This window comes from Chionomys nivalis, chromosome 17, assembly GCF_950005125.1.
Source record: "Chionomys nivalis chromosome 17, mChiNiv1.1, whole genome shotgun sequence".
NCBI classification, from domain to species: Eukaryota; Metazoa; Chordata; class Mammalia; order Rodentia; family Cricetidae; genus Chionomys; species Chionomys nivalis.
The window spans coordinates 55,989,254-56,012,699 of NC_080102.1; the positions used below are offsets into that span (position 1 = coordinate 55,989,254).

The following is a 23,446-nucleotide window of genomic DNA, read 5'->3' on the forward strand; positions in this document are numbered from 1 at the left end:
TTGCTTTGAGTCTCAGGAGAGGCTTTGGACTTTGAAACAGAGATTGTGAAGGATTATGGGGACTTTTGGAGTTGGATTGAAAGCCTTTTTGGATTATGATTTAGCTCCAAGCCTATGGGTGCCAGGGAGTGGGATGTGGTGGTTTGAATTAGAATAACTCCCATAGGCTCAGACATTTGTATACTTGGTTCCCAGTTGGTGGACTGTTTAGGAAGATTAGGGGGTGTGGCCTTGTTGGAGGAGGTTTGCCACTGCTAGTGAGCTTTGGGATTTCAAAGCCTATACTAACTAGGTCTTTCTCTCTCCTCCATCATCTTGCAGGCCAGATGTAAGCTCTTAGCTTTTGCCCCAGTGCCACGCCTGCCTGCTTGATGCCATGCTCCCTGCCATGATATCATGAACTAGCTTTTTGAGCTGTAAGCAGACCCCAAATTAACTGCCTTCCTTTGAAGCTGCTTTGGTCATGGTGTCTCCTCACAGCAATAGAAAAGTAACTAAGATTCCAGGACAGGCACCAAAGCTACAGAGAAACCCTGTCTCAAAAAACCAAAAAAAAAAAAAAAAAAAAAAAAGAAAGAAAGAAAGAAAGAAAGAAAGAAAAGTAACTAAGACATATAGCATACTTACACACACACACACACACACACACACACACACACACACGGATCTCTTTAAATGTCTGGGCCTGTCCAGATGGGTCCTGGGAACCTGACTCTGGAGACATATAGACATATAGACAAAAGAAATGGGCCATGCTCTCTGCTGGAGACCTAAACCACCGGCAGCTGCCTGCAAGTGAGACATACAAACACCTGGGAGAAAGAAGCTGCCGCTAATGCATCTGTACACACACCAGCCAGGGGACGGCTTTGCCATGCTACTGGTCTAAGGTGTTGGCAGCCTTGATGTGGCCATGCTCATGTCAACAACACACAGTGGCTGAGGCCACTCCAGGCACTAAAATTGGGTCGACCTCAAACTCGTGATCTCGGCTGCCTCAGGCTTTGAGCAGCTGTGTTAAAGGCAGGCTCCACCAGGTCCCGGCAGCTGTGTTAAAGGCAGGCTCCACCAGGTCCGGCTTCTGCCTGCTCATCTTTTCCAGGCAGCTTGTTTTATACCCACGAACAAGTAGAAGCTTCCTTGTGACTGGGGATTTCTGAGTCTATTCTTCTACCACGTTGTCTCCTCCCTCTGCCATGACCTTCAAGTTGTTATTTGAATCTCCGACTTCACAGCAAGTCCTGATTGCCTGTTCTGTTGCAGCTCTTGCCCACTGACTTCTCTCTCTATTCACTTTTCTTTTTATAACACGGTAGCCAAACCCAGACTGGCCTGGAATTTACCATTCTTGTCTCCTGAGAGTCGTAGGTACGCACAAGGACAGAAATAAGGTACAGTTAAAAATGTGTGTGTCGCTGGGTGGTGGTGGCACACGTCTTTAAACCCAGCACTCAGGAGGTAGAGGCAGGCAGATCTCTATGAGTTTGATGCCAGCCTGGTCTATAGAGTGAGTTCCAGGACAGCCAGGGCTACACAGAGAAACTATGTCTCAAAAGGAAAAAAAAATGTGTGTGTATGTGTGTGGTATATGTGTGTACATGACATCCTTATGTGTGTGCAGGTGTGCACACAAATATGGACCAGTGGTCCATGTGGAGTGTGCTCCCCTTCCGTTCTTTTAATGTATTTACACTTAGTTTTTTGGAGACAGGGTTTCTCTCTGTAGCCCTGGCTGCCCTGAAACTCAATCTGTAGACCAGGCTGGCCTTGAATTTACAGAACTTACCTGCCTCCAGTTGGTGAGATTAAAGGTATGCACCACCATCACCCAGTTTCACATCTTGTTCTTTACCTTATTTATTTATTTATTTGTTTGTTTGTTTTTGAGATGGGTATTTTTTTTGTGTAACCCTGGCTGTCCTGGAATTTGCTTTGTAGACCAGGCTGGCTCAAACTCAGAGAAACCTTTCCCTGGAGCAGGGCTATAAGCTGCTGTGCTTATAGTGACTCTGTGGTATTCTTTGGCTCCCGACTGCTGGGATACCTTTCCATCCGAGCTGCAGTCCTCACCCTTGGTGTCATGAGTCTGATAGGCTCTCCTGGTGCCTGTGCTCCCCACCGTGGTCTGAGCTGTCCCTCATCCCCAGTTCACTGGCAACAGGCTCACCTTCTGGCTCATTGATCGTTTAGTACCCAGTTCACCAATTGGGTAAGTTTCTCCTTTGGTCAGTGTAAATGTGTCCCTGATCATTGAGTATAGGGAGGGCACCCCTCTGTTACTCTGTTACTGAGGTACCCCCAGTCACAGTCTTTAAGGCATGACTGGCCCTAGTCACCTGACCTCATCCCCCACCCTTGGAGCAGCAATCCTACAGTTTCCTTGGGCCCAACTGGGCTATTGTGCCCCCTCCTGCCCTCTTCTCCCATCTTTCCCCTGGAGCTGCCCACAATCCCACAGCTCTTCTGCCACCTCATGCCTGACCCTTTCCTGTGGATGAGATCACCCCTCCTCCATAGAACTCGGTTTTTGTATATGCTTTCTGGTCTCTACAAAAGCCCTGATACCAGGTGCTGAGCCAGGTAAGGCCCTGACCCCCTGAATGGCTTAGTCATCATTTGGTCCTCTCTGAGTCCTGGGGACACCCACGAGTGCATGCTGCAGTCACGTTTTCCTGTCCCTCGGTCCCATGAGATGTGTCTTCCATACCCTCTCATTTTCCCTTGGGATGCTGCTGAGGGAATCTCCAGCCTCTTCACCCAGCACCCTTAGATAATCCATCCAAATGGTCGCCTAGTGGCACCTTTATGTATACAGTGAGTGATTGGGGAAATGGAGATTCCCATTCCCTATGTTCAAGTTTTCTCTTTTCTCCACTCCAAGCCCAGGTTTTTGTTTTTTCCGAGACAGGGTTTCTCTGTAGCTTTAGAGCCTGTCTTGGAACTAGCTCTTGTAGACCAGGCTGGCCTCAAACTCACAGAGATCCACTGGCCTCAGCCTTCTAAGTGTGCCACCACTGCCCGGCTTAAAATCTCCTATCTTTAAGCCATCTTTGGTCTTGGCTTACTGGATTCGGGTGTCTTTTAGGAATGAGTGGCATTAGAGCGTTTTCTGCTATACCATTTCAACTAAAAGCTGACTCTGGCCGGGCGGTGGTGGAGCACGCCTTTAATCCCAGCACTTGGGAGTCAGAGACAGGCGGATTTCTGTGAGTTCGAGACCAGCCTGGGCTACAAGAGCTAGTTCCAGGACAAGCTCCAAAGCTACAGAGAAACCCTGTCTCGAAAAACCAAAAAAGAAAAAAAAGTTGACTCTGGAGTTGGGGTGTGGCCTCCCCTTCTCTAGACCCAAGCACACTTGTTTAAAAGGATTCCTCCAAAATCTTTGTTCCGTATCAGATAAGCCACACCCACAGGAGCTGCCAGTCACTCCTCCAGATACCCCAAGAAACAAGCCACACCCACACGAGCTGCCCATCACTGTCCCTCAGATGCCCCAGGAAACAAGCCACACCCTCACGAGCTGCCCATCATTCTCCTCCAGATGCCCCAGGAAACAAGCCACACCCACACGAGCTGCCAGTCACTCTCCTCCAGATGCTCCAGGAGTGCTCCCTGCACCGTGTTTGCAGAGCTCCCTGTAAAAGGCTCAGCAATTGGACTCAGAGTCAGATATTTGTGCTTGGCAAGAAGCAAGGGAAAATGTTTTTAGAGATGACCTTTCCCTTGACGTCTGGCTCATTCTGTAATAGGGGTTTGGGAGTTTATGGCTATTCTCTGAAAAGTATGAGCTAAATTGAAGTTTTAAGATACTAGAGATAAGCTATTTTGAAACCCGTGGTGGGAAGATCACTTTAGGCCGGAGTTGAAGGACACCCCAAGCAGCAGGCAAGTCATCCATCTCCAAAACAAGATAAAAAAAAAAAATCCTGAAGCCGGGCGGTGGTGGCGCACGCCTTTAATCCCAGCACTCGGGAGGCAGAGGCAGGTGGATCTCTGTGAGTTCGAGGCCAGCCTGGTCTACAAAGCTACAGAGAAACCCTGTCTCGAAAAACCAAAAAAAAAAAAAAAAAATCCTGAGCCTGGTGTTGCATGTAACCATGTCTACTTGGGCTACTGAGGCAAGAGAGCAAGAGAGTCACAGGTTCAAGGCCTGTAAGTTTACATCCAGTTAGGAGTAGTTGATGAAGCCGGGCGGTGGTGGCACACACCTTTAATCCCAGCACTCGGGAGGCAGAGGCAGGCGGATCTCTGAGAGTTCGAGGCCAGCCTGGTCTACAAGAGCTAGTTCCAGGACAGGAACCAAAAAAGCTACGGAGAAACCCTGTCTCGAAAAATCCAAAAAAAAAAAAAAAAAAAAAGGAGTGGTTGATGAGAACCTGTTTCAAATAAAAAGTGAAAAAGAGTTGGCTCCAGTCTTCAGTCCAGCACTTGGAAGACAGGCAGGCAGATCTTTGAGAGTTCAAGACCAGTCAGATCTAAAAGGAGACCATTAGACCCTGTCTAAAAAGATGAATGAAAAAAGAAAAAGAAGAAAGAAAAGAAAGGCACTTACTTGACACTGAGCAAAAACCTGAGTTTGATTGCGAAGATCCACCTGGTGGAAGGAGAGAATTGATTCCTACAAGTTGCCCTATGACATTCATACTCAAATTATGCATGCACACCCAAATAAATAAATAAGCAACTATTTTAAAAGTAACAACAACAACAACAACAACAAAAAAAACACAGTAAGCCGGGCGGTGGTGGCGCACGCCTTTAATCCCAGCACTCGGGAGGCAGAGACAGGCGGATCTCTGTGAGTTCGAGACCAGCCTGGTCTACAAGAGCTAGTTCCAGGACAGGCTCCAAAACCACAGAGAAACCCTGTCTCGAAAAACAAAAAACAACAACAAAAAAAACAAAACCAGTAAAAAGAACGGGGCGGTGGTGGCGCACGCCTTTAATCCCAGCACTGAGGAGGCAGAGGCAGGTGAATCTCTTGTGAGTTCGAGGCCAGCCTGAGTTTCACAACAATCATGACTACACAGAGAAACCCTGTCTTGAAAACCAAAAAAAAAAAAAAAAAAAAAGAAAGAGAGAAAGAAAAGAAAGAAAGAAAGAAAACAAAGAAAAAGAAATAAAATATATACTTAATCTCTCTGCCAAGTTCCTGGTACTGAACTCCTAAACTCAGAACTTCCCGGGTGATAGAGCATCTGTTACAACATTGTTTTTGTTTTGGGTTATGTGTATGAGTATGAGAATGTGCATGTCAGCATAGGAACCTCGGAAGCCAGAGGCGTCAGATTTCTGGGTGCTGGTGTTTTAGGGTACATTGAACATCTGCAGAGATGCCTGTAAATTTGCTGAAACAATAGCTTTTGTGTTTTCTCAGACCCCTCCACTAGATTCCTGTCTTTTTGTTTGTTTATTTGTTTTTTGAGACAGGGTTTCTAGGTAGCTTTGGAGTCTATCCTGGGACCGGCTTGGTAGGCCAGACTGGCCTTGAACTCAGAGAGATCCGCCTACCTCTGCCTCACTAGTGCTGGAATTAAAGGTGTGCGCCACCACCCGGCTAGATTCCTGTCTTCTGACAGAAAATGCCCCAATCTCACAGAATCTGCATAATCGTGGCCCCATCTTCCCCTTTGGTCTCATCTTCTTTTCTCTCTCATGTATTGCTCGGCCATCTTTTTCTTCACCGTGTGTGTGTGTGTGTGTGTGTGTGTGTGTGTGTGTGTAATGGCCTGGAATGCACTATATAGTTGAAGATGGCGTTGAACTTCAAATCTTCCTGCTTCAGCCTCTTTGTTGGAATTTCAGGTATGTGCCACCATACCTGGCTGGAGCCCAGGACCTTATGCTTGCTAGGAAAGTGTTCACTGTAGCCACCTCCCCAGGCCTCTGGCTTCTGCCCTCCTCTTTCTCTCTGCCCCACAGTGCTTGTCCCTGCCTTGTCTTCAGGAACAGCAGAGTCAGGTGAGAAAGCAGCCTTCCCCATCAACCTTACTTCCCTTTTTACGATTCCCTAACAATGTGCTTGGAGTTGGGTCAGTGGGCCAAGAGACCGTCAAGACCACGAACAAAGGAGCAAATGAACGCCAAGAAAGCAGGGTTTCAGAGCTTGTCCAGTAGCCTAGAGTCCAGGTTCACTGCTCTTCCTCTGTCAGGACAAGGCGCGAGATGGCCAAACAACCTGAATTTTAAGCTTGTTTCTTTGTTTTGAACACAAAGAAAATTTCCCCCTCCACAGTCTGTGAGCCAGGCTCTGTCCCTTGGGCCCCACACAAATCCGCAGAGCTGCAGAGGGACCGGCGTAAGTTGATTTTCCTAGTTCCAAGCTGTTCCACATCAACCACTTACTGGTCAGCAGGGACCACGGCTTTACCAAAGCAGAGAGCTATGGCATTGGAAATGAGGAAATCTGGATCTACCAGAAACATGAGACCTCTCAGTGTTTCTAAATAGCTTATATTCCAGACTCGGTTGGAACAAAATATGCTGAAGGGGAAGGAAAAAGTACAGGGACTGCTGTACAGGATAAAACAGTCAAGAGCTTTCAAAGTAAAGGCTCCTTCATTCACTGTACCTTGTGAGGGGCTGGACCGTTCTAGGTTTGGATGATTGGGGAGATGGATGTGGTTATAGCACATTTATTAGACCTGCCTACACTTATGTTTCTGACATTACCCACACTGGGCGTTAGCTTACTCCTTGAAGCTCACGGGCTCAGGCAGAAGGACTGCCAGGGTTGCATAGGAAAACCTGGTCCCAGCCAGACACTGTGGCACATGTATGGAATTCCAGCTCTCAAGATGCAGAGGCAGGAGGATCACCACAAATTCATGGTCTGTATAGTGAGTTCAAGGTCAATGAGCGACTGCCGTCCCCCAAATAAAAACCAACATGGTGGTGGCGACTCACAATCACAGATAATCTAGAACTTGAGAGCTAGGGTCAGGAGGGTCTAGAGTTCAAGATCATAAGACCTGCCCCCCTCAAGGTAAAGGGTAGAGGAAGAAAACAAAGAAACAGAAAAAAGGGGTGTAGCTAGAGAGATGATGGTTCAGCAATTAAGAGCACTGGCTACATGACAACTCACAACTGTCTGTAACTCCAGTTCCAGGTTCACATACTCACACAGAATATACATGCAAGCAAAACACCAACACACATAAAATAAAAATAAATGAATCATATTTATTTATTTATTTATTTGGATTTTTTAGAGTTTTTAATACTCAAACACAGAAGTCTGCTTCATTTCAGCTCCTTTACTGCCAAGCCAGGGGGCAGGGACTGTTTCATCTTCTCGGCTTTCTCCTTGTCTGTGATGACCAGGGTGGAAAGGTACCTGCTGCAGTGAACCTTGAACTTCACATTATCCTTGTTCTTCTTCTTCTTCTTCTTTTTTTTTTTTTTTTTGGTTTTTCGAGACAGGGTTTCTCTGTGTTTTTGGAGCCTGTCCTGGAACTAGCTCTGTAGACCAGGCTGGTCTCGAACTCACAGAGATTCGCGTGCCTCTGCCTCCCGAGTGCTGGGATTAAAGGCATGCGCCACCACCGCCCGGCTATCCTTGTTCTTCTTGATCTTGACAGAGTTGGCATCCTTCTGCCGGGCTGTGAGCAGGAAGTCCTTGATTTCCTCAATTTTCCGAGGCATGGCGACAGGCGCTCGGCGCTGGAGACCGTACCCGGCTGCGGATTACCCCGGATTAAATGAATCTTTTTTTTTTAATTATTTTTTTTTAAATATTTTTTTTTATTTATTATGTATACAATATTCTGTTTGTATGTCTGCCTGCAGGCCAGAAGAGGGCACCAGACTTCATTACAGATGGTTGTGAGCCACCATGTGGTTGCTGGGAATTGAACTCAGGACCTTTGGAAGAGCAGGCAATGCTCTTAATCTCTGAGCCATCTCTCCAGCCCTTTTTAAATTATTTATTTATTTAGCATACAATATTCTGTCTGCCCGCATGCCCGCAGGCCAGAAGAGGGCACCAGACCCCACCACAGATGGCCGTGAGCCACCACGTGGCCGCTGGGAACTGAACCCAGGACCCCCGGAAGAGCAGGCAATGCTCCCAAGCACTGAGCCATCTCTCCAGCCCCCTAAATGAATCATTTTTAAAAAGAAAAAAAAATCAGGGCTGGCGAGATGGCTTAGAGGATAAGAGCACTGGCTGCTCTTCCAGAGGTCCTGGGTTCAATTCCCAGCAACCACATGGTGGCTTATAACCATCTGTTATGAGATTCGGCCCCCTCTTCTGGCCCACAGGGATACATGCAGACAGAATATTGTGTATATAATAAATAAATAAATCTTTAAAAAAAAGAAAAGAAAAAAATCTTTGTCTGGTGCCATAGTCCTGTAATCTTAGCATTTAGAAGGTGGAAGTAGCAGGGTCAGAGTTCAGGGTCATCGTGGGCTACTGAGAAACTCAAGTCTCTGGTCTATGTGAGACCCTGTCAACAAACACACAAACAGCCAAACTAAATATAACGAGGATAAACAATCGGAGCATGGAGGCCCAGTGGGGTGATGTTAGCACTTCTGTGGAGGACTGGGGTGAAGGGGGGGCAGTGTAAGATTTGGGGGGGGAAAGAGGGCTGGGGATACAGCAAAAAGACAGAGCAACACATGCTTAGAATGTGGAGACCCTGGGTTCAATGCCCAGCACCAAAAACAAAACACACTCCTGAAGGAGCTGATTAGGAGAAAGGGACTAAGAAGAGTGAAGCCGCTTCAGGAGGAAACAACCTGGGCTTCCGGCTTTAGTTGGCTGTGAAAACTGGATTCAACCTGAAGCCAGTGAAATGAACCAGGTTTTGAAACTAAAAAGACCACTGATGCAAATAGTAAAAGAACTAAGAAAAATAACCTAACTTGTTCAAGGGTAGAAGTAGGGGCAGAAGTGATACGCTCGCTGTAGGGATTTTTTTCATTTACTTTTCCCTGCAGAAGGTTCTAGAATTTAAACTATGAGGCAAACTGACAATACAGGGATTAACAGATGGGGGTGGGTTGGTCATACGCTTTATTCACGCTTGTGAGTACGTACGAAGGCCGTAAACAAAGCATGAAATCTAGGGAGCAACAAGATGGCCGAACTAAAGACGGTGGAACTAAAAGAAGGACCCTGGGAAGGGGATGAGGAGGGCAGCAGAGGCTTCAGGCCGTGGGAAAGACATGTTGTCTGCGAGACGGGGCCTCCTGGAAATTCCCACCCTGGGCTGCCCTGTCCGGGCCAAGTGTCAGACACCCACTTCCCTTAAGAAGCGGCTCCTAGATGCCGAGAGTAGTCTGTGTCCACAAGGCTGGGCACTGACGTTCACAGAAATAAACTGCCTTTGGCCAAAGCACAGCTTTTTGAGCCACTCCCATGTCTACAGAGGGGGAAAGCTATCCTGAGAGTTAAGGACCCTCAAAACCAGCCCCGTTTCTGTTGTCGATCAGTTACACAAGGAACGAAACGCCTCAGGGGCATTCCACTTTGGGCTGCCTGGGTACTTTCTACTTATGGGAATAAATACAATTATTAAACAAACATTGCTAAAAATAGGGAAGTTTCCAGACCCCAGGGTACAGTACATTTACTGGAATAATAATGCAGATTAACTGAGAAATGTGAGCAGGTATTTTTAACTTTCTGCAAAAGAATTTTAACCACGCAGCCTAAAGGGATGAGGGGTCAAAGGGATTTCCATTGGTGGTGGTGGTTTGTAGTTCTCAGGATTAAACCTAAGGTCTCCTTATATGCTAACTAGAAGTCTTGAGTAAGAAAGCTTGTCAGTTGTGTTAAAACACGGAAATAGAAGACATTGTTTCCTTAGATATGAAAACTGTTTTTCTGTAGTTATCTTCCAGAATGGAGCTAGCAAAGTCAGGCTTGGTGGGGAGGTACTAGGAGGGCCTAGACGAGAACATCTTAAGTTCAAGACCTGCCTGTCTACACAGTTCAGAGCTAGTATGGTCTATGCAAATTCCCAGTGAGAGAGGGCAGGTTCCGAACTACAGCTCAGAGCAAAGAAGGCTGCTCGGGAGAGCAGACTGGACTGTGACACACCCAGACTGTTAATAAAGTTCAACTTTGAATCGAAGGGTGGAGTCCGTGACCAGCTGAGGGAGGGAAATAGCTGCAGAGATTTGGAAACACTGAGATAGGGAGGCAGAGGAAGAGATAGGGAGGGACCTGGAGAGATTCTCTGTCTTTTTGATCTGAGCAGGTGAAGAGAGGTCAGCTAGTCTTTCCTCAGTTGCTTTCTTGATCTACCAGGTTTGAAGTCCCAATGTAACAATAGCATAGAGAGGGAACAACCTGAACCATTTTTCGTGTACCTTAAGCCATGTTTTTATGCCTTCACAAGTTGTAGCTATACACCTCAAAACATTTTCAGGGCCGTGTGGTGGTGGCGCACCCCTTTAATCCCAGCACTCACAAGGCAGAGGCAGGCGGATCCCTGTGAGTTTAAGGCCAGCCTGGTTTACAGAGTGAGTTCTAGGACAGGCAGCAAAGCTCCAGAGAAACGCTGTCTCAAAAACCAATCAAACAACAACAACAACAACAAAAAACAACAAAAAAGCATTCTCAGATTCTCACAGCCCGAGCTTTCCTGACCTCAGACCTTCATAGTTTTCATTTACCTTAAGTCACTTTCTTCATGGCCTCAGACCTTTATACATACCTTAAAACACATTCTTAGACCCTAAAACATTTTTTTTCTAGATCCTCACAACTTAGACTTTACGTTATACAAACTTTACCATAAGACACAAGTGGTTGATTACTACTAATAGTCACTGTAAAGTGAGTTAAAGAAATAGAAGAGCCTTGAGAAGACAGCTGACGTCATGGGGAGAAAGGAGCTGGGTGTTTGCTGTTGTTACAGCAACCTGTCAATCAATATTAAACCGGACAGCGGTAGCACACACCTTTAATCCCAGCATTTGGGAGGCAGAGGCAGGCGAATCTCTGTGAGTTCAATGCCAGCCTGGTCTACAGAGTGAGTTCCACTACACCTAGAGCTACACAGAGAAACACTGTCTCGGTTTAAAATCTCTCAAAAATAAAGCACCTTTTTTTTTTTTTTACTTCAATAGGAAAACCTAGGGCATAACCATAATCCACATTAGGCAAAACCAAGCTCCAACAGTGGAAACAGTCTTTCCCAAGGGGCTCAGGTCACCTCTGGCCCTAGCCTTGGCAGCATTTCCAGCCTGCCTTCTAGATCTCAGACTGCTCCATTTAAGTGTGGCTAGCGTTTCTAATGACGATCATATGGCAACATCTTCAAAGCTGCTAGGAGCTTCATTGTAACTTGTCTCTTTAGGAACTCTAACCTTGCCACGCACTAACAAACCTCAGTTGTTTCCTGTGCTGCCTTCATGTCTTGAAACCAATCTCACCTGGAGGACTCCTTATGTTACAAAGTTTGACAGCCAGGGCAAGATACATTTTGCATATGAATGCCTGCAGGTGTAGCTTTAAGACCTCGCTACACACACATTGTTTGTAAATCCTATCTTTCATAAACCTTGTTTGCAAGACAGGAATTATTGTTTTAAAAAAAATCTATTCTAAACCGGGCGGTGGTGGCACACGCCTTTAATCCCAGCACTCGGGAGGCAGAGGCAGGCGGATCTCTGTGAGTTCGAGACCAACCTGGTCTACAAGAGCTAGTTCCAGGACAGGCTCCAAAACCACAGAGAAACCCTGTCTCGAAAAACCAAAAAAAAAAAAAAAAAAAAAATCTATTCTAGTTAAAAATATCTTGGAGACCTGTTGCTGTCTTCTTGGTAGGCCCATTCCACGTTGCCACCTTTAACTAAGATGGCAGTGAAGTCACATGACATCCATCTTCTCCAACCCTAGCAAAGATGGTGACCAGCCACTGGCTGCCTAAAGATGGAATCATAGCTCTTCATCTATGCGAGGGGCTGGAGAGATGGCTCATCAGTTAAGAAGAGCACTGGGGGCTCTTCCAGAGGACCTGAGTTCAATTCCTAGCAGCAGCATAGTAGCTCACAACCACAGTCTGTAATGAGATCTGGTGCCCTCTTCTGGCCTGCAGGCACACATGCAGGCAGAACACTACACATAATTTTTTTTTTAATATTTTTATTTATTATGTATATAGGTTTCTTCCTTCATGTATCCTGCAGTACAGAAGAGGACACCAGATCCTATTACATATGGTTGTGAGCCACCATGTGGTTGCTGGGAATTGAACTCAGGACCTCTGGAAGAGCAGCCAGTGCTCTATTCCTCTGAGCCATCTCTCCAGCCACCCACTACACATAATTAATTAATTTTTTTTGAGAAAGTTGTCCTGGAACTAGGTCTTGTAGACCAGGCTGGCCTTAAACTCACAGAGATCTGCCTGCCTTTGCCTCCCGAGTGCTGGGATTAAAGGCGTAGGCCACTATTGCCCAGCGAGGAATGTGATTTTTTTTCCACCTCCAGGAATCTCAGAATGACGCGTCTGAGAGCTGTCTTCCCGTTTTTTTTTTTTTTTTTTTTTTTTTGGTTTTTCGAGACAGGGTTTCTCTGTAGCTTTGGAGCCTGTCCTGGAACTAGCTCTTGTAGACCAGGCTGGTCTCGAACTCATAGAGATTCGCTGTCTTCCCGGTTTTATAATCCTCTCTAGGGCTGGGATTAAAATCCTGCACCACCATCATTAAAGGCATGCACCGCCTAGTTTCTATGGCAACTAGTGTGTCTTCTGGGATTAAAGGTGTGTGTCATTATGGTTACTGGGATTAAAGACATGTGTTACCATAACCTGGTCTGTCAGGCTGACCAGTGGGATTGGTTTACTCTCAGATCTTCAGGCAGTCATTAAGGAATGGGATTCTTGAAAGACTGGACGCCTGTCCCCAACCTTGTCCATGAGAACAGCAGGAACGGGAAGGCCCGGTGTCCCAGAATGCCAAGGCTGGAAGAATTCTCAGGGAGGATGCTGCTCAGTGCCCCTAGTGCCCCTAGGTTGCTCCTTTGGATATCTGGGCCTGAGAGGAGCTCCTAGGGAAGCTGAAAAAGGCCAAGTGGAAGAACAGGAGCCTTGAGAAATGCTAAGCAAAAACTCTACCAGCCATATCCAAAAATCTCCAGCAGGGGGCAGCAAATTTAAACCTGTATCTCAATCATGCAATCATTTCACAGCCGGAGAGTAGTTTTGTTTATGTATAGGAGAGGGGCAGACAGGGTTTCCTGCACACCACTGGTTGACCTAGAACTCACTATCTAGACCAGAATAACTGTGAACATTTAGAAAGCCTTCTGTTTCCACATCCTGCATGCTAGGATTACAAGCATGATTATGTTTAAAAAATTTCCCTTATCGTGTATGTGTTTGGGAACCCACAGGCCACAGTGTGGGTGTGGAGGTCAGAGAAAAGGCTGCAGGAGATGGCCTGTCCTTCTCCCACGTGGGTACTGGGTTTGAATTTAGATCATCACACTTGGCTGTGAACAGTAGTAACATGGGCAACCAAGGAGCAATTGAGCTTACCCGAGGACATTTTTGGGAAAAAAAAATTATTTTTATGTACATTGGTGTTTTGCCTGCATGTATGAGACAGAATAGCTCATAGGGTTCATTGACCTCGATGGAATTTTCCATTCTTGTCTCGAGTGCCCAAACACAGGTATGTATCACCACACCAAATAAAGATTGTTTTATAACTTTGTGATACATATGTGTGTGTGAGTGTATGACATTCTTTTTTTTTAAAGAAAGATTTATGTATTCATGTATTTTATGTATATGAGTGCTCCATCTTCATGCACACCAGAGGAAGGAATCTGATCCCATTGCAGATGGTTGTGAGCCACCATATGGTTGCTGGGAATTGAACTCAGAACCTCTGGAAGAGCAGTCAAATGCCCTTAACCGCTGAACCATCTCTCCAGCCCTGTATGACATTCTTGTGTGTGTGCACAGGTGTATGCAAAGGCCAGAGGTCAATCTGTGCTGTCTTTCCTATGAATCTTCACCCTTATTTTTTGAACAAGGTCCTTCACTGAACTTGGAGTCCTCCGATACTGCAAGACCAGCTGGCCTCTGAGCTGCAGGGTCTTCCTGTCTCTCACTCCTCAGTGAGAGGGCTACAGGCAGGCCCCACTGCAGTGGCCAGGGATCTGAATTCAGGTCCTCACACTTCTCCTCGGTCCAGCTAGATGGTACTTCTGAGAATCTGCTTTGCAGAATCGTTCAGAACCTGGGTCCTCTGGAAGAGCATCCAGTGCTCTTAACCGCTGAGCCATCTCCTCAGGCCCCATAAATCTCTTTCTGTTTTTTGTTTGTTTGTTTTTGTTTTTTGAGGCAGGGTTTCTCTGGCTGTCCTGGAACTCACTCTGTAGACCAGGCTAGCTTCGAACTCACAGAGATCCGCGTGCCTTTGCCTCCCGAGTACTGGGATTTGTGCTTGGCTCAGAAGTCACTCTTATAATGGACCGAATAATTCTTTATACCTACGAGGCTAAGGCTCTCAAGACTCGGAAGGTTCACTTAAAGAGGACATAGAGCTGAAGGCTGAGGCAGACTCGGTCTTCGAAAATAAAACCTGTGGAAAGGGCGCTGGGGTTGCGCGGGCAGAAATCCAGTACTTGAAGGTGGGAGAAGGAGGGAGGATGCGTGAAATATTTAGGACGCAGTAGCGGCAAGATTAGGAAACAAGATTGTCTTCAGGTGCCGCACCAGTGCAGCTGTAAGGCGGCTTCGGCGGCCGCTAACTTCAGCTCCGCCCCTCCCACTGTGCCGTCAAATAAACTGGGCGTTTCCATCCTGGGCCCCCAAGGCTGTTGCAGTCACCACCCTGCCCGTGGCCGCTGATCTCCGGGTCGGCTCGCCGGCTCACTCTTCCGGACTCCTCAGGGCTGGGTGGGGCGACCGGCTGCGGTCCTGGCCACCCCCTCTACCTGGGACTTTCCTCCGGCCGGAGCTGCACAAAGATCTCCCTGTCCTTCAACGTCCAATCGCCTTCCCTACCCCGCCCCACCTGGCCCCTGGAGCGACCCTACACGTCTCCACCCCTTCTCCTCCTTTCCAACTCCGTCTACAGAGTTTGGTTTGAACTTTCGAACTCGCCAATCATCGCCCTCGGTGCGGCCCGGGGCGGGGTCTGGTGTCCGCCCTCCCGACTCGTGGTATGGGCCAGGGTATATAAGACCTCTGCTGAAGGCGGACCTCTCACTGCCGCTCCCCCGGACTCCTTGGTAGTCTGCTAGCGGGAGGTCCTAGTCACCCTCTCCGACTCAGTTTTTGCGGACCACTTCAAGGACTAAATATGGTGAGTGTGGCTGTGGGGCTGGGATGGGAACGTCTGAAGGGACCGTAGGAACTGCGGGCTGCCCGGGGATCTGTGCCTGCGACAGCCCCCCGACGGCCGCCTCCAGTTTGGCTGGTTTCTGGCAACCGGGGTGGGAAAGCCTAGTCCACCAGACTGAATCGCTTTGGTCTGGAATCGCGTACTTCCCTCTTGACGGCACTGGGAGGAGAGCATCCCGTCTGGGCCGCTGGCCGCCCCTGGAAAGGCAGGGAGCTTTCACATTGACCACTAAAGGCTCTCCTTTTTCTCAAATGATGTCACTTGCCCAGCTGGGGTACCCCGGAGGACCTCGTGCGCTCCGGACGGACTGAGCAAACACTTCCGGGCACCGTCCCCACGCCCTGTGACTCGCTGCTGAGTCACCTGTGGCCAATCCCGGGACCTACCAGCTGCAGCTGTGCACCTGGGAAGGCGAGCGCCTCCGTGAAAGGGAACAATCAGCCGTCCAATATCCCCTAATCCAGCCTATTTCTAGCTCAGGGGTATATTAAGCTAAATTATTATTTTTTTTTATAAAGGTAGAGCAGAGTTCTATCAAAAAAACACATATTTTGTTTGTATTTATTTGTTTGGTTTTTCGAGACAGGGTTTCTTTGTAGTTTTGGAGCCTGTCCTGGAAGTAGGTCTTGTAGACCAGGCTGGCCTCGAACTCCCTCCACCTGCTTCTCCCTCCCGAGTGCTGGGATTAAAGGCGTGCACCACCACCGCCTGGCAGGAATTAGCTCTTGTAGACCAGGTTGGCCCAGAACTCAGAGAGATCTGCCTGCCTCTGCCTCCTGAGTGCTGGGTTAAAAGCGTGTGCCACCACTTCCCTGCTCAACATATTTTTTGATTTTTGAACTTGAGAGTTGAGGCAGGAAGATGCTGTGAGTTCAAGACCAGTCTGAGCTAAACAATTATCAAACCACCCATATAGCTCATGGGCCATGTTCAATTTTAAAGAAACAGGAACTCAGGATGGGGGGCTGGTAACCTTTAATCTCTGGGCTCTGGAGGCAGAGGCAGATGGGTATTAAGTTTGGGTCAGCCAGTGAGACCCTGGGTGGGTAGTTTCTGTAACACTTGGGGAGCTGAGGCAGGGGGATTGTTCAGTTTGGGGCTTCTCAGGCTCCCTAGGGAGTCCCAGGCTAGTGTGGGCTGCAGTAACTAATCTTGGAAAAAGGAACCTCCCTGCTAGGTAAGTTTAAATATTTTAGGAGAGCATTTGCCTAACCTGGAAGCCGCCGAGTTCATATTCAGTACCTCAGAAGAGAAGGGAATGATTTAAAACTCCTTACCGGTACTGCCTTTGAAGGGCGCAGTTTCATAATTCAAGATGACAACGCCATTAACCAGTTTTTGACCTAGCTCCTTCCCACGTTTCTCATAAAGCTTGTTAAGGTCAAAAATGGTGGTACACGCCTTTAACCCCAGCATTCAGGAGGCAGAGGGAGGCAGATCAGATCCCTGGTCTGTGTCACGAGCTGCAGGACAAATCCTGTTGAAACAAACCTGTCCAAGGCCCAGCGAGGTGGCACACACCTTTAATCCAAGGGCAGGCTCCAAAAGCTGTCTCGAAAAAACAAACAAAACTATGTCAAGGGCCCCACCACTACATCAGGGGCATCAGGTTCTCTTGTTTTCTTTTTGGTTTTTCAAGTTAGGGTTTCGCTGTGTAGCTTTGGAGCCTGTCCTGGAACTTGTTCTTGTAGACAAGGCTGGCCTTGAACTCCGATCTGCCTGTCTCTGGCGCCTGAGTGCTGAGATTAAAGGTGTGCCACCACCGCCCTGCAAGCATCGCAGGGATAATGAAAATTAAGAGTGGTTTTTGAAGGTCTATGGAAGTTTTTTGGGGGAGGAGGAGATCACCCTAGGGCTGGAATTACAGGCCTGTACCACCACCTCTAGGTTTTGCAGAGCTGGAACAACAGAGGCAAGACCTCTTCCAACTGTGTTAAATCCCCGGCCCAAAAGCTGGTGGTGTCTGTTTTACTTAACTCACTTGTGTGGCTCTGATTTTAGAAGCCTCTGTAAGCTTGTGGGCCAGGAGTGGGCGGCTTTCCCTGGGGTTGAGGCTCCGTAGTAAACCCCCTTTACCAATGAGCCAGCTCCTCTTCACACCCGAAGAAACTAACTGTTCTTTAAAATTGTATCCTGAAAGGGGGATTCAGGAAGTAACTGGGTGCTGTAGTTACAAAAGTATATAACGCCTGGCTTGAATGCTTCTGACCAAGCTAGTCCAAAAGACGCAGCTCAGAAAAGCCTGGGGCTCACCTGTTGGGCAAGCACTGAAAGACTAGCTAGCCGCTCATCCAGTTGAGGCTGGACTAAACCAAGTGACTCATCTGACTCCCTAGCCCAAGTGGCTGGTGACATTGCCTTTTTAGCTTCCAGGAGACAGGTTTGTTTTCTAAAGATTTTTTTTTTTATTTTTTTTATTTATTTATTTTTTTTGGTTTTTCCAGACAGAATTTCTTTGTAGCTTTGGAGCCTGTCTGGAACTAGCTCTTGTAGACCAGGCTGGTCTCAAACTCGCAGACATTCTCCTGCCTCTGCCTCCCCAGTGCTGGGATTAAAGGCATGTGCCACCACTGCCTGGCTGTTTTCTGTGGATGTATGTGCGCCACAGCTTGCCTGTGGAGTTAATGGACCACCTGGGAAAGCTGGTTCCCTTTTTCCACTACTAAGTAGGTCCCAGAGATTGAACTCAGATCATCTGGCTTGGCAGTTAAACTCCTCCAAGTCATCCTGGCAGCCCAGAGAGACTGACTGGGGACCAAAAGACTGAGGTGGCTTCCTGGGCCTGTAGGCTGTTCTTTCTAGCTTCCGGGACTGTTGGAAGTTCTAAAAGTCCAGGTGAAGATCATTTGAACAAAAGTTGCACCTCCCCCACAGTCCTCAGGGCAGGAGACACTGAACTCACTGTGGTCAGAACCCTTGATTGTTTTATGGGAAGCACAGAAGGAAAGGCCAGGTCAAAGGTTGTGAGTCCTGTCTTATTTCACTATCCTGGGCTGTGAAACTTATGGTTTCCTGCCCGGAGCTGACACAGGTGCTTTGCATGTTTTCTTCTTTTTATTTAATTTGGAATTTTAGCTCTTAGAACAGGGCTACCCACCCAGGATGGCCTTCTGGAAATGACTTCACAAAAGTACCCAGAGGCCTGGCAATGGTGGTGCACACCTTTAATCCCAGCACTCTGGAGGCCGAGTCCCTGGATCTGAGTTCAAGGGCAGCCTGGCCTACAGAACAAGTTCCAGGACAGGAAAAGCTACACAAGCCCTGTCTCTAAAAGAACCAAGATAAATAAATGCAAGCACAAAAATAGGAACGACGAGGTTTTCTGCCAGATTCCAAGTCTCCTCTGTCTTAGGAATTATGAGCATGGGTTCCTCCTTCTCAGGGCTGCTTCACTGACTAATCGAATATGGGTTTGGAGGCTTCAGAATTACTATGATCAGGAAGGAATGAAAAACAAATATTCCCCCACTGTTAAATTCTCGCAGTTACTTTGCCGTAGTGCCAGAAATGTACAACATCATCTCCTGGGGAAACGACTAATTTCTCCTTTCTCTCCCCACTCTCCAGCCTCATTCTTAGTGTGGTGAAGTTTCGGGAGCCGCCTGGCCTTTACAGCATCTTTTCCTCCCAGCAGATGGGTTGACAGTGGAGGGAAACGCTTCCCTTACAGATTAGTCTTCACTGTGGAAAGGCTGCCTCTGACCACACTAGAGTCAACTGCTTACCTCGCATTTTCTCTGAGTCATGGGGTTGGTTTAGGCTGGTTTTAAAGGGGTGAGGAAGTTTTGTCTCCTAAAGAACTGGATTAAAGGGCAACCACAATGAGCTCAGAGTGACTCAGCCCTGGAAGGGAGGATTCTGCCTAGGTTAAGGACTCAGCAGCCTGCTTCAGGAGCTGGATTCTAACATCATCTTGTGTGCCATTTTACAGTAGCGGGAACTGAGCCTGAACTATTAGGGATCCAGTCGGTGGACGGGCCTGGCCTTGCTTAGTAGGTCAATAGCATTAATGTCTACCTGAGAGCATTTTTCCTTGAGTTAGATCTTTTGTGAAATGTAGTTCTAGACAGGAGTGATGATGTCTTTGAAGGTTTGTCATTTAGATGTGAGCCATCCCTAATTCCTCACTTATCCTGTTCTGACATTTTCTTTCCCCTTTCCACAGCGTGAGTGCATCTCCATCCACGTCGGCCAGGCTGGTGTCCAGATCGGCAATGCCTGCTGGGAACTCTACTGCCTGGAACATGGCATCCAGCCTGACGGCCAGATGCCAAGTGACAAGACCATTGGGGGAGGGGACGACTCCTTCAACACCTTCTTCAGTGAGACGGGCGCTGGCAAGCACGTGCCCCGGGCGGTGTTCGTAGACCTGGAGCCCACGGTCATTGGTGAGTGGACCGAGGGCTTCCCTGAGGCATTCTGCCCGGGCCACACCCTCAGACCTCTCTTCAGACACTGAAGGATGAGTTGAGCCGGTGTTGGTGGCGGGTGGCTGACTCGTCCTCCTTTTCCAGATGAAGTTCGCACTGGTACCTACCGCCAGCTCTTCCACCCTGAGCAGCTCATCACAGGCAAGGAAGATGCTGCCAATAACTATGCCCGTGGCCACTACACCATTGGCAAGGAGATCATCGACCTCGTCTTGGACAGAATTCGCAAACTGGTAAGTGCAGTGTTATGGGGAAAGAAGTTCTATGGGCGGTTTTACCAAGATCTGGGGCATTACGATAATTCAGTGAGGACACTCAGCTCTCCAGGTGAGAACCAGCAAGTTTCTCATTCCCCCGACAGGGAAGACTATGTTAAGCTTCTGTTTCCAGCTCAGACGTTCACACCCCTCCTTGGATCCTCTTAGTCACACTGAGTAGGTGGCTGACACTGACTAATTGATAAAGCTCATTTGGAAACCTGTAGGCTCTCATGTTAGCAGTGAAGGCTCAGCCGTGGCTGCGGCTCAATCATAGTGTGGTCACCCAGCATTTACGGGGCCCTGGTTTCAGTCCTCATCACAGAAGGAACAAGGTTTCAGGTCCGAGAAGCCCATGTGAGCCATTTGGAAACAGCTGGAGAGGTGGCGTAACAGTTAAGCAAAAAGCACTAGCTTGCTTGTCCAGAGGATCTAGGTTTGATTCCCAGCACCCATGCAGTTGTCTAACTCGAGTCCGGGCGACTCTTGTCTCTGGGCACCACACATATGAAGTAAAATTAGAGCTTGCGGAAGAGTCTTCCAACAAAGTTCGAGGTGGAGTCAAGAGATTCCTTATTGGGGAAGCAGGTAATCGTTGGAACCTGAAGGTTCAAGATCAGAAATCCCAGAGAAGTAATTGCCTAGCATTCAGGGCAGCCAACTGGCTCCGGCTGAAAGGACCTAAGCAACTCTAGTCCTATCGGGAAAGCTGGTAAATGTGTTTTATTGAGCCACCTAATCAGATGACCACCCTTTGCGAGGCTTGTCAGTGATTAACATGCAGGCCCGTAGGCCAGCAAGCTGTTTACTGGGGAAATCACATGCTAAGTCCAACCACAACTGGTCTCCTAAAGCCAGGACTTGCCTCTCAATTTAACGCTTTTCTTGACTTCCTTTTTTTTTTTTTTTTTTTTTTTTGGTTTTTCAAGACAGGGTTTCTCTGGTTTTGGAGCCTGTCCTGGAATTAGCTCTTTTTTTTGTTTTGTTTTTTTTTTTTGTTTTTTTTTTTGGTTTTTCGAGACAGGGGTTCTCTGTGGTTTTGGAGCCTGTCCTGGAACTAGCTCTGTAGACCAGGCTGGTCTTGAACTCACAGAGATCCGCCTGCCTCTGCCTCCCGAGTGCTGGGATTAAAGGCGTGCACCACCGCCCGGCTTTTGACTTCCTTTTGGGATTGTTCCAATGCAAATGAAGTTTGAGCTACACTGACTATTGAGGGGCACAGAAACCTAGGGCACAGAAACCTAGTAAGAGCCACTACCCTGCTGAAGATGATCACTACTAGAATTGCCTTTGACCTTGGTGCCTGTCTGCAGGATGGGTATGACATTAGACCATGGGACCATAGGATGAGTGAACTCTGCAAACTTAAGAGTTTCAGTGGCCTGTTCTATCTGTAAGGTTGCAAGGTCACAAGGAGGTCACAGGGAGGGAGCCAAGCACCAGAGTACCTGTCTAGCATGTATAAGGTTGTCTCCATGACCACAAAAAAGTACGCGGAGGTCAGATTTGGCCCTGGTGACCTGAGGTGTCTAGTGGAGTGCTGATAGAAAGGGACTCACCTTGCCCAGAATGAATAGGCACCCACACATACTGAGTGTCTACCGTGCCAAGCATTGGTCCAGGTACTCATTTAATTTGCAACCTGAGCTAGGCCACTATTTTAATAAGTGAGATAGAGAAATTAATTTGTCCCACGTGAGGTGGGACTCACCCACCTATGGCCTGACACTACCCCGGGTAGTGAAACTTGGCCATCCTGTGTTTCCGCTTTGATGTTTCACACACAGATTTGGCAACACATGAGGGAGGTCTGAATCCAGCCCTCTGGAAATTCCAGCTGATTTCAGGGTGCCCTTGTGGTCTGACCCACAGCTTGGTCACCAGAGCCTGGCTTCCCAGCAACTATGGTGGCTGTGTGTCTGTCCAGATCTAATGTCCTAATGAAGATGGAAGTAATTGATTCAAAATCAGTTAGGAAATGTCCTCAGCCCCCAGAAGTCCCTCTGAGTCACTGAGCAGTTCCTTACTGCTCTGGCTGGCTATTCTTGATTCCAGTAGTCAGTCACAGACTTGTAAACACCCATTGCAGCTTTCACAAGATGTCTTTCAACATTAAATGAACTTTTCTCTTTCTTACAGGCCGACCAGTGCACAGGTCTTCAGGGCTTCTTGGTCTTCCACAGCTTTGGCGGGGGAACTGGCTCTGGGTTCACCTCCCTGCTGATGGAGAGGCTCTCTGTTGATTATGGAAAGAAGTCCAAGCTGGAGTTCTCCATCTACCCAGCCCCCCAGGTTTCCACCGCTGTGGTTGAGCCCTACAACTCCATCCTCACCACCCACACCACCCTGGAGCACTCTGATTGTGCCTTCATGGTGGACAACGAGGCCATCTATGACATCTGTCGTAGAAACCTCGACATTGAGCGCCCCACCTACACCAACCTTAACCGCCTCATTAGCCAGATTGTGTCCTCCATCACTGCTTCCCTCAGATTTGATGGAGCCCTGAATGTTGACCTGACAGAATTCCAGACCAACCTGGTGCCCTACCCTCGCATCCACTTCCCTCTGGCCACATATGCCCCTGTCATCTCTGCTGAGAAAGCCTACCATGAGCAGCTTACAGTAGCAGAGATCACCAATGCCTGCTTTGAGCCAGCCAACCAGATGGTGAAATGTGACCCTCGCCACGGTAAATACATGGCTTGCTGCCTGCTGTACCGTGGTGACGTGGTTCCCAAAGATGTCAATGCTGCCATTGCCACCATCAAGACCAAGCGTACCATCCAGTTTGTGGACTGGTGCCCCACTGGCTTCAAGGTTGGCATTAATTACCAGCCTCCCACTGTGGTACCTGGTGGAGACCTGGCCAAGGTCCAGAGAGCTGTGTGCATGCTGAGCAACACCACAGCCATCGCTGAGGCCTGGGCCCGCCTAGATCACAAGTTTGATCTGATGTATGCCAAGCGTGCCTTTGTGCACTGGTATGTGGGTGAGGGTATGGAGGAGGGGGAGTTCTCTGAGGCCCGTGAAGACATGGCTGCCCTGGAGAAGGATTATGAAGAGGTTGGGGCCGATAGTGCTGAAGGAGATGATGAGGGTGAAGAATATTAGCCCCGTGGTGCATTGTCTACCCTTCATTGTCTTTTCTTTGTTGTCTGTGTGTAACTGTCCTAAACTGTCAATAAAAATGTTTCCAGTGCAAGTGGGAAACTGGCTTTTGGTTCAGTTTCTTCTCCCTCCCCCTTGAGATAGCATCTTGCTAGATAGTCCAAGCTGGCTTGCCGCCTCTGCCTCCATGAGTGACCCCTTTTAGTGGGTCCATTTGAGGTTAGTGATTAGCCGACTGTTAAGTACTTACCTAGTGTTCTGTGCTTAGCATAAATCTGATTTTAGGTCAAAGGTCACGGTCTCTGCCATTTGAACTCAAGGGCAGCTATGGTA

At 48.0% G+C, this 23,446-nt stretch overlaps 2 protein-coding genes across 2 annotated transcripts; one reads left to right on the forward strand and one right to left on the reverse strand.

Annotated features, from left to right (window-relative positions):
• Positions 1-7,026: 7,026 nt before the first annotated feature.
• LOC130888549 (60S ribosomal protein L38-like) lies at positions 7,027-7,644 on the reverse strand. Its single transcript, XM_057791597.1, has 2 exons — positions 7,579-7,644; positions 7,027-7,389 (listed from the first exon to the last, which is right to left on the reverse strand). The coding sequence occupies exons 1-2, from the start codon at positions 7,642-7,644 to the stop codon at positions 7,243-7,245; spliced, it is 213 nt and encodes a 70-aa protein (XP_057647580.1). The 3' UTR covers positions 7,027-7,242.
• Positions 7,645-19,480: 11,836 nt separating this feature from the next.
• LOC130888550 (tubulin alpha-1C chain-like) lies at positions 19,481-23,207 on the forward strand. The gene is made up of 3 exons (XM_057791599.1): positions 19,481-19,703; positions 19,830-19,978; positions 22,142-23,207. The coding sequence occupies exons 1-3, from the start codon at positions 19,583-19,585 to the stop codon at positions 23,114-23,116; spliced, it is 1,245 nt and encodes a 414-aa protein (XP_057647582.1). The 5' UTR covers positions 19,481-19,582; the 3' UTR covers positions 23,117-23,207.
• The last annotated feature ends 239 nt before the right edge of the window (positions 23,208-23,446 follow it).

What these genes read in the sequence shown, in the direction of transcription:
- LOC130888549 (XM_057791597.1), bottom strand. Translation starts at nt 7,644, where the DNA reads ATGCCTCGGAAAATTGAGGAAATCAAGGACTTCCTGCTCACAGCCCGG. An exon ending in GGCAGAAGGATGCCAACTCT is followed by an intron (nt 7,390 to 7,578) that starts GTCAAGATCAAG and finishes AAAAAAAAAAAG; the next exon opens with AAGAAGAAGAAGAAGAACAA.
- LOC130888550 (XM_057791599.1), top strand. Translation starts at nt 19,583, where the DNA reads ATGCCAAGTGACAAGACCATTGGGGGAGGGGACGACTCCTTCAACACC. An exon ending in CCTGGAGCCCACGGTCATTG is followed by an intron (nt 19,704 to 19,829) that starts GTGAGTGGACCG and finishes CTCCTTTTCCAG; the next exon opens with ATGAAGTTCGCACTGGTACC. An exon ending in TGGACAGAATTCGCAAACTG is followed by an intron (nt 19,979 to 22,141) that starts GTAAGTGCAGTG and finishes TCTTTCTTACAG; the next exon opens with GCCGACCAGTGCACAGGTCT.